Here is a 16,547-nt window from a genome sequence, read left to right as displayed (position 1 = left end):
TTCTTGGAATAATACCAAAAGAGCTAGCTGGACTCTCAGGGTGCCAAAATGCCACATCTGCTATCAATTTCCTAGATGAACAGCACGAAATGACTCCTGGATCCCCGCACCAGAGAATCACAGGCACATCAGCAAATGCTGTGCTTTTCTCTTTCCAGAACTCTTACGTTTGGAGAATGACCATGATACTTAGGTACATGGCAGGCCATGGGGAGGTGCTGCTCCCAACAAAGCCACAGGGACGCCACAGGAGAGCATTTCCTGGCTTCCAGCCCAGGGGTATCTCTCAGTGCCAGCCCTCTAGGCATCTTGATGCTGCTCACCACACACGCACCTCGTTGTTCGACAGCTGGTACCAGGGCTGTTTCCCGTACGTGAAGATCTCCCACAACACGACCCCCAGGCTCCAGACGTCACTTTCAGTGGTGAACTTCCTATACATGATGCTCTCTGGGGGCATCCAGCGAATGGGCAGCATTGTGTGGCCACCGACCTGGCAGAAAAGGGGTAAGCAGGATGGCATCAGTCACCTGGAAACCAAGTTCCCATCATCAGGGGAAAAAGTGTGGAAGGGAGACGGGGTGCATTTTTTCCCTTTATTTGTATTTATTAATTTTAACTGTTTATAAGGCATAAGGGAAATACAATTTGTTTATCATCTCAAGCAACAGAGACAGAGGGCAAAGTGTGGTCAAAGGATTTTTTCTCATACTGTTTGCAATTCTCTTTCTCAAAACTATATAGGAGCCGAGATGGTGATTGGGTGGATAGTCATGTATAAAACACAAACGCACATACTTTCTGGTATGAGAATGACTTGATTGTCTACCTAACAAGATAACTTTGGCCTGGATAATGATGGTTCAGGATCCAAAATGACCCACCAAAGGACTCTGTTTCCTTAGCAAAGCCACAGCTTCCTTATGCTTCCTTAAACTGTCAGGAGATCACACAGAGCTGTCTTGAACATCCTTGTCACAACCCAGCAATGGTCAGGGCAGAAATGACTATTCCCATTTTACAGATGAGGCAACTGAGGTTCAGGTTGCTATGGACACAAAGAAATCAGGTCTTTGAGCTTAAGACTTTACTATAGCACTTCAACTGAAGTGATTTACAAAAGTAAATTGGTAAGTATGTAATAGGGAAGAACATTTTCTATTCTATTACAAGTTAATCACTAAAGGGATGCTGAGTATAAGCTTAAATTATACGTAATGCCCCATCTCTGGGAATCCTGCTTCATAGCTATTAGCATTCAGCTAAAATACATTCGTTTAATTCACAGGAAACATCCTGACCAGGCCCTTCCTCCACTGCTGGGAGGGAGAATTTAACACACCCCTCTAGAGGCAGATGGGAACCAGGAAATGCTTGACTTATCCCTTCCCCTCTTAGTATTAAAAAGTCTGAATTCTAACACAGGCAAGATGGGTCTTTGGGGCATGAGCCTGCCGTCGTCTTGGTCTGCTGTCCTTCTGAATAAAGCGGTTATTCCTTGCCCCAGTGACTCATATCTCGATTATCGGCCTGCAGTGCAGTGAGGAGTGCAAGCTTAAACTCAAAGACAAGTATGGGCTTTGAAAAGCCCGTTTTAGTAAAAACGCCACGGCTGAGGCATTACACAGCAACAGCATTAGCACAGGTGAAGAAAACTTTGACCAAAGAGATTTATCATTTCCTACTTCCTGGAGAAAAAGTAAGAATTCCATGTATAAAGGTTTGTAGCCCATCAAGGCTTTCTGATTTTTGAATTGAGATCAGATTTATGCACCATAGCCCTGTGGGTGGCAGGTCCCACTTTTCATGCTGGTGAACCCCAGCACTACCTGCCCAAATGCCAAGCTGACATTGGGGCAGTGGTTGAGTTCATAGGACTTCAGGAATTAGACTTCCCTGACAACTGCCAATCCCTGAGTTCTGAGACCAATGCCACATAGAGTTTCTGCCCAATTACATTTCTCAGTGTCCCTTGGACAGCAAGGAGATCAAACCAGTCAATCCTAAAGGAAATCAGCCCTGAATATTCATTGGAATGACTGATGCTGAAGCTGAAGCTCCAATACTTTGGCCACCTGATGTGAAGAGTCGACTCATTGGAAAAGATCCTGATGTTGGGAAAGACTGAAGGTAGAAGGAGAAGGGGGCAGCAGAGGATGAGATGGTTGGATGGCATCCTTGACTCGATGGACATGACTTTGAGCAAATTCCAGGAGATAGTAAAGGACAGGGAGGCTTGAAGTGCTGCAGTCCATGGGGTCAAAAAGAGTCTGTCATGACCGAGCAACAACAACAACAATTCTCATTTCTGACTCATTAAGGGAAGAAAATGGACTAAAAGTGCCTAAAAAAATGCTGCTTCACTCTGAAGTCCAAGGAGCGGAGAGTGTCAGAGATTTCTAATTTGTTTCATAATTTTAAATGATGCTCTTATTAGCCAAAAAAGCACACATGTGAAAAAAATCACACATTCTCTGTACAAAGAGTCTGACAAGTGGAGACATAACTTGCTGGCACAGGATTAAGGTGCCCCTGTAGTTTTACTCTTCAGGATTTAAATGCATCAAAAGTTCAGGTGCTAAGTGTGGGCTTGTTGCCTTCCACCAGATTTCAATTTCATCACTTTTTCCTCATTCTGCAGTCGCTGTTAAATGACCACTGATTTCCCTCATGGAGCTGCCTGGACATGCTTGTAAGTGATAATGGTACTCACCACCAGGGTTGATGTCCAAAACACAACCTGTACAACCCAGGTTGAGCAGAAAGGATGCTGGTGGTCGTGGGGGACAGCCACATGTGCATGTTTCTGGCTGATGGATATCCGCCAGGCTCTGCAACCCTGAAACCCCATGTACCCAGGACTTTGGGAAAGGAAATCTACCAACATTTCAGATGCTTACAAACACTGGGGACACCAAGCTGGTATGCACCCCCAGGTGCTGGCAGCCCACACCCCTGCACCAATGTGGGTGGCAGTGTGGGGAGCTACGTGGTGCAGAGTGACATGGAGTGAGAGGTCTCTGCCTAGCTTTTTAGTGAAAAGACATAATTCTATCTTTTATGGGAATAGTGAAATTATTGAAGTTGAAATATTGAAATTAGGATTAGAAAAATGTTGAAATCAGATAATGCATGCTCAGTTGCTTCAGTTGTGTCTGACTCGTTGTGATCCCATGTATTGTAGCCCGCCAGATTCCTCTGTCCATGGGATTCTCTAGGCAAGAATACATCTAATGAATAGTGGATCTGTGATGGTAAAGAGAAGACAGGGATATTATGGAACAATGTGGTATTTTTCTGGCTACTTCACCTTCAAAGTATTAAGAGCTAGGTCTCCACACTTGCTCTTAAGTCAGACTCTTCCCAGGTGGCATAGTGGTAAACAATCCACCTGCCAGAGCAAGAGACATGGGTTCAGTCCCTGGGTGGAGAAGATCCCCTGGAGGAGAAAATGGCCAGTATTCTTGCCTGGACAATTCCATGAACGGCAGAGCCTGGAGGTCTAGAGTCCATGGAGTTGCAAAGAGTTGGACACAACTGAGCACGCGCAGACACACACAGACACACACCCACTCCACATGTGTTCCTAGGTCAGAGGTGTCAAATATAATCTGTAACCCTCCTCATTTCTTGGAGATCCACAATGAACAGAATACCCTTGAAGTGTCCCAGGAGTTTGGCAGAAAGAATAAATTAAACTTCATTTAATTTAGTGAACTGAATTAATTTAAATGTGTTTTTGTAGGGGAGAAAGAGAGAGAAAGAGCCACTTACATACATTCCTAGAACTAGACAGTAAAAATCCCACTTTGGGACACATTAAACTATGAAGATGCCAGGCTTCTGTATTCTTTGTGTGTTCCCAGCTGTGGTGCAGTGGACAATACTCAACTCATGACTTTAGATGGGGGCCAAAAGGTACAGATTTCCAGCTCTAAAATAAGTCCTGAGGGTACAATGTACAGCATGGTGACTATACTAAATAAGGCTATATCGCATATTTGAAAGTAGATCCTGAAAGTTTTCCTCACAACAATGAAAAAATTTTTCCTATGTTAAGTAGACAACTATTAACTAGATTTATTCTGTGGTGATCACTGTGCAGTACATAGAAATACCAATTAGTTAAACTGTATACAAATAGAAGGGTTTCCCTGGTGGCTCAGTCAGTAAAGAATCTGCTGCAAGGCAGGAGGCTGCCTGCAATGCAGGAGACCAGGGTTCAGTTCCTGGGTCAGGAAGATCCCCTGGAGAGGGAAATGGCAACCCACTCCAGTATGCTTCCCTGGGAAATCCCGTGGACAGAGGAGCCAGGTGGGCTACAGTCCTGGGGTTGCAAGAGTCAGGCGTAAATGAGCAACTAAACCACCAGACAAACTGAGTGCTATATGTCAAGTATACTTCAATTTAAAAAGCAAAATAGGGAATTCCCTGGTGGTCCAGTGGTTAAGACCCTGCACTTTCACTGCAAGGGGCACAGGTTTGATCCCTGGTCTGGGAACTAAACCACATGCCACAAATGAAATGCTGGGCTCCAATAGATACTACTCCATATACTATTTCCTAGCTGGATAAACTTAAACAGTTGCCAAACCTCTCTGTGTCCTAGTTTTTCCAACTATAAAATGTCAGTAATAATATATACCTCCTAAGGTTATCACAAGCTAAATACTCAAGCAAACAATATTTGTGAGGGCTCTTTATGAATTTTAATGCACTAAATTATTTCTAGGTGTTGCTTCTTTCTCTGGAGCCTTTATTATCTTATTCTCTCAATGGGAAGCAGCCATTCTAGATACATTAAGAAGAGTCAGCACTACTGGCTTCCCACAGAGGGCAGTCACTTCCTCCCTCTGCAGTGACCAGTACTGTAGGGCACCTCTCATTACACCTACTCTTACAGGTTCTCTGTCCTGTGTTGCTCATAGCTGAAGAAAAGTCTCCCATGTCCTTTAAAGGAGAAAAAAAAAAAAAAGATTCACATTTTGATTTACATGTTTTCCCATCTGATCATTTATTTTATACTTGCAGTCTCTTTGGGACAGATTTTTCACTCTAATGTTTCCAAGAACCCCCTCTGAGATTTCACACATGCCATTATAAATAATGCACTCCTTGTTCTAATGTCAAATGGGCCAGTGGTGGGAGCATCTAATAAAAGTTCAGACAGGGTTCACGAGTTTTCTAAACCCATTTAGAACATTTCTGAGTATTTCTTTTGCCACCTTTTCTCAGGAGTTTGGATCATGTCACAAAAGTGCCCCCCCACAAAATAAAAAGAAAGCCACCCTGGTTACAGAATACTGTCGCATTCCAGTCACAGTCACCGGGTGGTTTTGGATCTCACAACACCACATACTGTGCGCGACAAACACAATGAGATATTTGTCCTGTATTGTGCAACTTGGCAGCTGGCCCTCACACTCTTGCTTAAATATTTGTGAGATGGAAAGTGATCCCAAGTATGACATGGGGAGTCAGAACTGCTGCTCTGATTGCCAGACACACAGTGATGCCGGGAGAGACCTTTCAGTGATCAACCTTGGTCAGGAATGTGCTCTTCACTAAATGTACCAGAAGGAGCTGATACAACATGGGAAATCCACTTAACTTGGGAGCTGACTTGGCTTACAGTTTTTATTTTCCTCAACCCAAGAGACTGGAATTTTAGCTCTGTAATTAACTACTTGCCACTACTTTCCCACCATAATCATCTGTCAACACACAGCAGCTTACCTTTACAAAGAATTTCTGCTCAGTGATTTCACTTGAACCCAGTAATTACCCTCTTGAGTAGACATCAGCTTGCCTTCATATTATAAATAATGCCCCTAAATTCAGAGAGTTGAAGTGGCTTATCTAGAGCCATACGCATAACCCCTCCCCCAGGACACCTTGTGGCTCATTCTGATGGCTCACTTTGTGTTTCAGGCTTCTGCAATCTCCAATTCATGCCCTGAATTCAGCCAGCAAACAGCTGTGGCTCCTCACCCAGGCCAAACCGACTCGTGCCTTTTGGAAAGTTTGATCTAGTTTTCTACCTCCTCTGGAATGTCTCTTAAAGGCAAATTCAAGTTCCATCACTTCAAGGAACTTATCCTCCCTTCAATAGCTCAACGATATTTCTAAGTGCCAGGGAACCCAGCACCCCTTAGCACAGCTCCTGTAACACTGAGGGCACTCCCTATTCTTGCTAATGGATCACATGCCCAAGAGGGAAGGGTGCCGATCACTTAACGGCTGGCAAGGCATGGGGGGCATTGGTTGGTAAGCAGACCATATCTTTAAGTTTCTTCTGAGTGTTGATATTTGGGGAGGAATTTTCAATGTGTTCCTTCAAAGAGATCAGTATTTAGTACTTTCCCATCTATTTGCCAATAACTTCTCTAAACTCTTCATAGAAATGCCCTTAGATTAAATGGTTGGAAACTGCCTAACCTAATAGACACCCCAAATAAGAACCATTCAGTGAAATTCAAAACTTCTTAATAAAATGTAATCCAAAATACTGGCGTGCACAGGGAGTATAAAAACTCTCTAAGTTGTGTATGAAATCCCATTCATTCCTCTATACATCCTATACATTAATATACAATTCTGTACATTACCATCTGTACAGTAGATGTGGGCATCTATGGTGCAGACTTCACACTAGTTGATCTAGGAATGAGGTTTAGGAAGATGTCATAATGAATAACATGAGGGAATATTGCTCTGTAAGATGGTGACTGACGTCTCATATCCTCTGAAGATAGAGAAAAAGGACAGAGACTTAGACTTGGAAAGTTAAATAATGGAAAAGGAAAGACTGGCTGGCCATCAAGGCTGCTTATCATTGTGACTTGCTTAAATCAGTGAAGCTAATCAGAACAATGTCTGGAGCCAGTGGCCATAAAGAAAAAAAAAAAAATTCCATACTGCCTAAAGTAAATCAAGCTATGGAAAAGAATGGATTCTGTCATTAAAACATCTATGAAAAGAACTGTTTGTTTGGTTCTAAATATTTATTTCTATGACACCTCATAATTTTGAGGGTGACATGTATAGGATGATCTGGTTAAAAAAGTAAACTGTTCTTAGAAAAACACCTAGACCTAAGCATCCTTTAAATCTCCATGTTTGAAAGGTGTTAAAACAACAAATCCTGGACAAAATACTAAAAGGGCCTAGGGCCTTCGTAAAACTGAAATCAATGATTTTACTATTTTTAAATCAACTTGGACACATCTAATCAGTTTAACTACAATATTTGTTTCTTGCCCAAGAAATACTCTTTGGTTACATACTCTTTGGTCACTAGGTTATCAGGTCAGTTCAGTTCAGTCGCTCAGTCGTGTCCGACTCTTTACAACCCCATGGATCGCAGCACGCCAGGCCTCCCTGTCCATCACCAACTCCCGGAGTTCACTCAGACTCATGTCCATCAAGTCCGTGATGCCATCCAGCCATCTCATCCTCAGTCGCCCCCTTCTTCTCCTGCCCCCAATCCCTCCCAGCATCAGAGTCTTTTCCAATGAGTCAACTCTTCACATGAGGTGGCCAAAGTACTGGAGTTTCAGCTTTAGCATCATTCCTTCCAAACAACACCCAGGGCTGATCTCCTTCAGAATGGACTGGTTGGATCTCCTTGCAGTCCAAGGGACTCTCAAGAGTCTTCTCCAACACCACGGTTCAAAAGCATCAATTCTTCGGCGCTCAGCCTTCTTCACAGTCCAACTCTCACATCCATACATGACCACTCGAAAAACCATAGCCTTGACTAGATGGACCTTTGTTGGCAAAGTAATATCTCTGCTTTTCAATATGCTATCTAGGCTGCTCATAACTTTTCTTCCAAGGAGTAAGCGTCTTTTAATTTCATGGCTATAATCACCCTCTGCAGTGATTTTGGAGCCCCAAAAAATAAAGTCTGACACTGTTTCCACTGTTTCCCCATCTATTTCCCATGAAGTGATGGGAGCAGATGCCATGATCTTCATTTTCTGAATGTTGAGCTTTAAGCCAACTTTGTCACTCTCCTCTTTCACTTTCATCAGGAGGCTTTTTAGTTCCTCTTCACTTTCTGCCATAAGGGTGGTGTTATCTGCATATCTGAGGTTATTGATATTTTTCCCGGCAATCTTGATTCCAGCCTGTGCTTGTTCCAGCCTAGCGTTTCTCATGATGTAAGTTAAATAAGTTAAATAAGCAAGGTGACAATATACAGCCTTGATGTACTCCTTTTCCTATTTGGAACCAGTCTGTTGTTCCATGTCCAGTTCTAACTGTTGCTTCCTGACCTGCATACAGATTTCTCAAGAGGCAGGTTAGGTGGTCTGGTATTCCCATCTCTTTCAGAATTTTCCACAGTTTCTTGTGATCCACACAGTCAAAGGCTTTGGCATAGTCAATAAAGCAGAAATAGATGTTTTTCTGGAACTCTCTTGCTTTTTCCATGATCCAGCGGATGTTGGCAATTTGATCTCTGATTCCTCTGCCTTTTCTAAAACCAACTTGAACATTATAGATTGTGGAAATTTCTCCATTGCTTAACGTGCAATGGATTTATTTTTCTACATTGGGAAACTAGGATTTAGGAAGGTCAAGGAACTTGCTGAGCAAGTGGAGACATGAATTGGCAGTATTGAAGCCAGCTCTCTAATCCACTATTATTTGGAGTTTAGGCTCTTTCTTATTTATTTATTTATTTTTTAACAAATACACATAGTATCTTTATCCCTGGTAAAGTTGAAGAGGAATATGCAATCTGTTTTCCAGGTACACTGGTTGATGAGAGGAGGTCACAAGCATAGCTCTCATTCTTTTGAGCTTCACATAAAACACATCTACCATCTTCCTTGCTCCCTTGCTGTCTTCTCTGACAGCATCTATCCTTTTCAGTGTGGATCCTCCCACTTTATCTCTGAGTCCCTTTCTCTGAATCTTCTCTCAAATCTCACTTGTCTAGTCTCCTTTCAAATGCCAACATTGCCCTTTGTTTTGCCTAATTCTTTTATCTCCCAAAGCATCATTCTTGTCCTCCCCACAGCTCATTCTCTGACCACAGTGATGCTTACTCGCCCCTCTGTGAATCTCAGAGGCATGGTGGCAGGCTGGAGCCCTTCTATAGATCCAAAGCAAGTGCCCAGCTGGCTTTGTAAACACTGATGATTTAAAGGTGAATAAACTGGCTCCATGGTAAAGAAGAAGAATCTGCCTGCCAATACAAGAGATGCAGGTCCATTCCCATGGTTGGGAAGATCCCTTGGAGAAGGAAAGGGCAACCCACTCCAATGTTGGGAAATCCCATGGACAGAGGAGCCTGGTGGGCTATCGTCAATGGGGTCACAAAGACTTAGACATGATTTAGCAACTAAACAACAACAATACAGCTAATGTGGGACCTTCTAAACTCAAGAAGCAAAGATCAACGATGCCTGGGAGGCCACGTTCAACTTGTGGTCTTTAGTGAGTGAGTGATAACTCATCTGGAAGCCAAACATTTTACTCCCTTAGAAACAGGCAGGCCAAAGGGCAAGCCCCATTAAGGGATGATTAGCTGTCAGAGGCTTTTGGCTGCATTAAATATTGAAAAAACTCCTTGCTCTCCTGATCACACTCTACACCCACTTGCTTTATTTCTGCAGTTTCTCCTAAGCTGTTCCTTAAAAATTCATGATATCTATAAATTTTAAGAAATATTTGGACCTTATATATTTATTTATTAGGTAGTACATCTGTAATAGGAAATTTTAAAAAGGGGGGAGAGTGAAACAATTTGTGCAAAATCATCTCCTTGGAGAGCCTGGGACTGCTGTGGTCAGACTGCGAACACTTTATGACCATATCCAGAATCACATCTCCTATCACAAAGAGTGATGGGTGCTTTTGTCGTGTGTGGCTAGCAAACCAGAGGATACTTCATGGGAAGTGATTCAGCCCTTCCTAGATGTTGTGAATGAACGGAGCTTCGTGAACACAGCCATGAATGAATGGGGTCAGGAGGAGTGCTGGGGACAGCCTGGTCACCCTGTCTCTTCCAGTGGGAAATGATTATTGCCTCACCTGAAATTGCTGTCGCTTGCAGGCTAGAAAATCTTCCATTATCTTTTATTAATCTGGTCATAGAGGGTGTGACATTAATTTCAAGCCAAGTGGTTTCTGGGTTAGTCAAAATATTTTCTGAATATTTTTTCCCAATGAGAATTCATTTTATCTTTATTCCACCATGAAATAATAATATAAATAGTGGGAAAATATCTTCTGTTTGTATACATTTTCTGCTTTTTCATAGCACTTCCATGTCTATTAATTGTATAATAATGGTACATATCTCAGAATATGGTTGTGAAGATTCAATAAATTGATATTAGAAAAGCTTTGTGGTGCCACAGTGTGATACCATTTGTATTACATTCTTGAGAAGATAGAACTATATGGTTGTCAGGGCCTGGGAATCTGGGGGGAGCTTGTCTTACAGATGTATGAGGGAATTGGGGGTGGTGATGACAACGTTCTGAACTCTTATTGTGGTAGCAGTTAAATGACTGTGTTTGCCAAAACCCAGAACTGTACACTAAAAAAGGTGAACTTAACTATATGCCATAAAGCTCTTAGAGTTCACATCTGGTACACATTAATAACAAAAGTACAAAACATATTAGCTGTTGTTACACTAAGAATTGATTCCCTGATAATCTTCTAGGGTAAGCCAAGCATGTCTTTTCATCTCAGTCTAAGAGTTGAGGAATCTCCGGTCCCAGAGACAAAGTGACCTGCCAGAGACCACACAGGTTAGAAGGCAGAGTCTACACCAGAACCCATCTCTCTGGAAGCATTCTGCCTCCAGTCTGATATGGAGTCAGACTCAGGGCTAGGAAAGGCTCTCTGGATTCATTTGCTGAGACTGCCATAACAAAAGGCCACGGACTGGGGAGCTAAAACAGGACATTTATTTTCTCACAGTACTAGAACCCAGCATCAAGTTTCCAGCCAGTTCAGTCTCTGGTGAGAACTCTGGTTTACTAGCAACTTTGTGTAGCTTGTGTGAGTGCAGGGAGAGTATGAGCTTTTGATGTCTCTTCTTATAAGGACACTAATCCTGCTGATGGGGCCCCACTCTGTGACCTCATTTGACCTCAATTATTTCCTCAGAGACTCTGTTTTTAAATTCAGCCACATTGGGGTTAGGGCTTCAAGACCTAAATTTGGTGGAGAGGGACACACTCAGTCCACAACACTCTGCTTGCAACTCTGCTTGCCACAGGAGCAAGAACAGCTCCCAAAATGAGAAGATGCACAATTCGCGTCCAGAAGGCAGATCTGTAGTCCTCGGTCAGCATTTTCAGGGCCTCCCAAGTGGTGCTAGTGGTAAAGAACTCACCTCCCAGTGCAGGTAGACAAGAGATGCAAGTTCAATCCCTGGGTCAAGAAGATCCCCTGGAGGAAAGCATGGCAACCCACTCCAGTATTCTTGCCTCAAGAATCCCATGGACAGAGGAGCCTGGCAGGTTACCTTCCATAAGGTCACAAAGAGTTGGACACAATTGAAGCGACTTAGCACACACGCACATCAGTTTTGTCATGCCTGCAAGTGAAGGTCTAAGCCACTCTCTTCCCTTCTTAGGTAGTTCTTGACAGTTTCACTGTTATCAACTGATTCCAGAGCTTAACAGATGCTGTTGTTCCATAGCAGCCCCAGATTCAGCTTGTTTCCCTGCAAACCTCAGGGCAATCTCAGTCCTCATCTTGTCCACCAACTCCACCCCAGTTTCTCTGGGAGTAGCTAAGAGAGAGTAAGCAGACCCTGGGACTTCCCCATCATTTGTGGATGAAGGGAGAAGGGCTTCCCAGACTCCATGTCACCTCAGGTGACATCCCTCATGGGTCCTCTTGCCCCTGCTTGTGCTCTCTATACAGTTTCAAGAGCCAACCACCCTAGTCTTAGAAGTTAGTGTAGTTTTCACTTGATTTTACATTCTCTCCAATCAGGATCAAAAAAGTCTTCTCTCAGTAAAGCTTAAAACTGCAATTTTTAAGCTTAAACCATGTTTAAGAATCACATTGGGATCTAGAAATGAGAATTCTTCATTTTATCAATAAAGTGAAATTAAACAGTGATAACACCCCCCTTTCTCTGACTGCCTCCCCACTCCTTAACCCACTAACTCTTATCCATTTTGATGGGGAGTTTCCCAAGTGAATCAATGGGAGGATAAAGACTTTGGAAAGAATGAAGACAGCAGGCAGCCTGACATGTGGTCCTTGTACCTCTACATCACTCAGCAATGGGAACTTGTTCATTCTAATGATACACACCTCATCCACCTGCCATTATTTTAGTGTTCAACATTAGTGAGCTTACAGCCTCTTAAGCGTTATGGGTTTTAGCCCAAGAGATCATCTGACTCTTTAGTACTTTAGACCAAAGCATTGCATCCTTTCATAGTGAAAAGCCAACAGGGACTGACCAGTCACGAGCAAAGGCAATCAGGAAAGCAGAGGCTATATCGATCTGTGTCACTGTCTAGGTGATCATATTATGTTGGTTTAGTTCCAAAATTCCAATGTGAAGTTGCTTCTATGGAAATAACTCAGAAAGGCTGAATTCCAGCTAACCTTAGGTAAAGGAAGAAGTCAGTGATTTTCCAACAGTGTAGGGGGGAAAAAAAAGCTTCTCTGTCCTACAAACAGTATTCTCAGTATCAGTGATAGCTACTGAAGGCATTCTGTTTAGTACATGGGCAAATAAGGTTTCTGGCTGGATACCACACATCTGTTCCACCATTAACCCCAGCTTGTTAGTTAACACTGAGGACCCTGTCAGAACGCATATTCCACCATTAACCAGAGATGAGGACTTAATACACCAGAGCCCGTTAAAAATGAGTAAGTTATCTTTCTTCCCAGTTCATTCTGATACAGAAACTGATGTCCGTGTCCACGTGAATGTAACATTAATGGGAAAGTTGCTTTCTCTAGGGAGCTCTGAATGCCTGCCTGACATCATTATGGTCCTTTTCTGCTATGTCTGTGATATATGAAATGTGCAGCAATTGTGACCTTAGTTATAATAGACACTGTGATTTCTTAGGATGATTGTGAAAGCTAAGAAGTCATGTAATACAAGTAACTCTCAATTACTGAGTCCTCATGCTGTACATGATGTTCTGTGCTAAAGACAATACTCACACTTAAATTTCATTTTTTTGTACCTCTCCCAACATACCTACAGATAAAATATATCCATAGAAAATGCACATATTATAAGAAACAGCTGTTTTGTGATTGTGAAGCTGAAACTCAGTTTCTGACCAGCAGCTTTTCTTTTCAGAATGGACAGCAAACAGTTAATAACAGTGGCTGCTGAGGGTTATGGAAAATCAGTGTCTCTGGATGCCTCTTAAGCCATCGCATGAAGCACCTACAACTGCAGAAAGTAAAAGACCAGCGGATGGGGAGGAACTGGGGCCATGTGTCTACAGGCCTAGCACAAGGTGCTAATGGCCACTGTGGAATTTCTTTAAAGTCTTTAAAGAAATTTAAAGATAAATAAAGACTTTATTTCATCTTTAACATCTTATATAACTGTTGCATTCGATTCCACAGCACATTAAGAAAAGTGATGATTTCTCCCTAAATCATGTATTAAAATGGATACTTCAGAAACCTGGGCCATGCTGATTTTGTACCTTCATGAGTTCCTGTTCTGGACATGCCAACTTGTGTCCAGAGTCTAGGCAGATACCTGTTTGAGAGGCATTGGTGGCAGAGAGAAAAGGGTTTTAGAGCCAACAGATCTGGTTTATTGCTCTAGCTCAGCTAGGTACTAAGTGAGTATAAATAAATTGCTTCCTATGATAGTATCTTTCATCACATATACATGGGAATAAAATCTTAGAAGCTTGAATCAAGCCTACACCCTTTCCCAACATGCTAAGTTCTAGAAAAGCTGGTAAATAAGCCCAGTGGCCAGAAATAGGCAAAAAGAAGTATTTTAGCAATCGCTTTGGGATGACAACAATAAGCCTGCACCAGGATGCTACACAGTCCTGAGGGGCCCCTTTCCTACTGTGGTCCATGTAGACCCTCCCCCCGGGGGTGCCCAGCATAGTGTCTTGCATCACAGCCTGGGGGTCTTCTCTGGTGCTGACAAGACTCTCCACGTGACTTTGGCCAAGGCATCACCTTCCTCTAAGCCCTAGGTTTTTCACATATAGAAGAGAGACCCTGTCGTTATCTGTGAGGCTCCAGTGAGGCAGCTGAAATAAAATGTCTTATGTGGTAACACCCAATACACGTGGCTTTATTTTAGTACATATCAACTCACTTACAGTTAAGTACTACATGCACTGAGGGGAAACAGCATTGGATGAGATTAGATGGGAGCTTGTTCCATAATCATAACACAAGGTGGGGAATTGCTGCTATGGTGGAAATGTGACCAACAGCTAGGGCTTGTGACACTGGTCCCTTTCTGTCCACTCCTTAATTTACTCTTGCTCCCAGCCCCCTTCCATTTAAAAGTTGATATTAGGATACCTGAACATTTGCTACTGTGTCCAGAGGGTCACAGGAAAGGGAGAGTATTGGGAAAGAGCAGGAGAGAAAGTTGTCAAAGAAGATCAAAGTCCCGAGTCTCCATCGAAGTTTCCTGAGAAGGAGTTGGTCACACTACCCCATAGAGGCTGTGATGGCAAGGGTGTGTTAAGTTTTCTGGCTAATGGTCAAATCCAAATAGCATGTACTACAGGTCAACCAAACACTTTACACATATGATCTCACCTAGCTGCCCTGAACCACAAGTTGAGCCAATGCAGGGATGCTGAGGACACATAAGTCAGGAATCACCATGAGCAGCATGTGATGGAATGGAGTCAGTGGCTTAGCCACATATTGAGGGTAGGGGGGGCGTCACTCTTTTCTCTTCCTGAAAGTCCTGAAGCACGCAGTCAAGGGTTGGTGAACTCTAAGAAGTCCTTCTGAGGATATCCTTCAAGAGACATCTCAACTCTCTTCATTTCTTTCCACCCCTATGTTGATCTCCTGATTGGGTCCTTTCCCTCCCTCGGTCACTGTGTCAGCTTCCTAACTGCTCCATCACTTTTCTCCTTTTATTTATTTATTTCTTTACTTTATTTTATTTTTTGGCTGTGTTGTGTGAAAAGGCAGAGGAACCAGAGATCAAACTACCATCTGTTGGAGCATCAGAAAAGCAAGAGAGTTCCAGAAAAACATCTACTCCCACTTTATTGACTATGCCAAAGCCTTTGACTGTGTGGATCACAACAAACTCAAAAATTCTGAAAGAGATGGGAATATGAGACCACTTGACCTGCCTCTTGAGAAATCTGTATGCAAGTCAAGAAGCAACAGTGAGAACTGGACATGGAACAACAGACTGGTTCCAAATCAGGAAAGGAGTACATCAAGGCTGTGTATTGTTACCCTGCTTATTTAACTTATATGCAGAATACATCATGAGAAATGCTGGGCTGGATGAATCACAAGCTGGAATCCAGATTGCCAGGAGAAATATCAATAACCTCAGATATGCAGATGATACCACCCTTATGGCAGAAAGTGAAGAAGAACTAAAGAGCCTCTTAATGAAAGTGAGAGGAGAGTGAAAAAGTTGGCTTAAAGCTCAACATTCAGAAAATTAAGATCATGGCATCTGGTCCAGTCACCTCATGGCAAATAAATGGGGAAACAGTGGAAACAGTGAGAGACTTTTGGGGCTCCAAAATCACTGCAGATGGTGATTGCAGCCATGAAATTAAAAGACGTTTACTCCTTGGAAGAAAAGTTATGACCAACCTAATCAGCATATTAAAAAGCAGAGACATTACTTTGCCAACAAAGGTCCGTCTTGTCAAAGCTATGGTTTTTTGAGTGGTCATGTATGGATGTGAGAGTTGGACTATAAGGAAAGCTGAGCACCAAAGAATTGATGCTTTTGAACTGTGGTGTTGGAGAAGACTCTTGAGAGTCAATTCTAAAGGAAATCAGTCCTGAATATTCATTGGAAGGACTCATGCCGAAGCTGAAACTCCAATACTTTGGCACCTGATGCGAAGAGCTGACTCATTCGAAAAGACCCTGATGCTGAGAAAGACTGAAGCCAGGAGAAGATGGGGACAGAGTGGATGGCATCACCAACTCAAAGGACACGAGTTTGAGTTAACTCCGGAAGTTGGTGACGGACAGGGAGGCCTGGCGTGCTGCAGTCCATGGGGTCTCAAAGAGTCGGACATGACTGAGCGACTGAACTGTCTGGGCTTTCTCTAGTTGCGGTGAAGTGGGGTGGGGTGTGTGCTGCTCTCCGTTATGGTTCACAAGCTTCTCTTCAGCGGGTTCTCTTGTTGCAGGTGGGCTCTAGGATGCACGGGCTTCAGTAGTTGCAGCCCTCAGGCTCAGTAGTTGTGGTGCATGGGCTCAGTCGCTCCGTGGCAGGTGGGATCTTCTCTTGACCAAGATTCGAACCCATGTCCTCTGTATAGGCAGGCGGATTTTCACCCATTGCACCACCAGGGAAGTGTTATCATTTCCCTTCTTAACTTTCTCCA

At 43.0% G+C, this 16,547-nt stretch overlaps 1 protein-coding gene across 8 annotated transcripts in view; it reads right to left on the bottom strand.

Annotated features, from left to right (window-relative positions):
• The window catches only part of NTRK2 (neurotrophic receptor tyrosine kinase 2), a 402,024-nt gene that overhangs the window by 6,371 nt on the left and 379,106 nt on the right, over positions 1-16,547 (bottom strand). For all 8 annotated transcript variants that reach the window (XM_018052429.1, XM_018052423.1, XM_018052430.1 and 5 more), the window contains one exon: positions 335-493. In XM_018052429.1, the coding sequence (XP_017907918.1) occupies positions 335-493 (159 nt within the window). The remainder of the gene's footprint in view (positions 1-334; positions 494-16,547) is intronic.

Source organism: Capra hircus, chromosome 8 (assembly GCF_001704415.2).
Source record: "Capra hircus breed San Clemente chromosome 8, ASM170441v1, whole genome shotgun sequence".
Taxonomy (NCBI): Eukaryota; Metazoa; Chordata; class Mammalia; order Artiodactyla; family Bovidae; genus Capra; species Capra hircus.
This window is presented reverse-complemented; position numbering and strand designations above follow the sequence as displayed.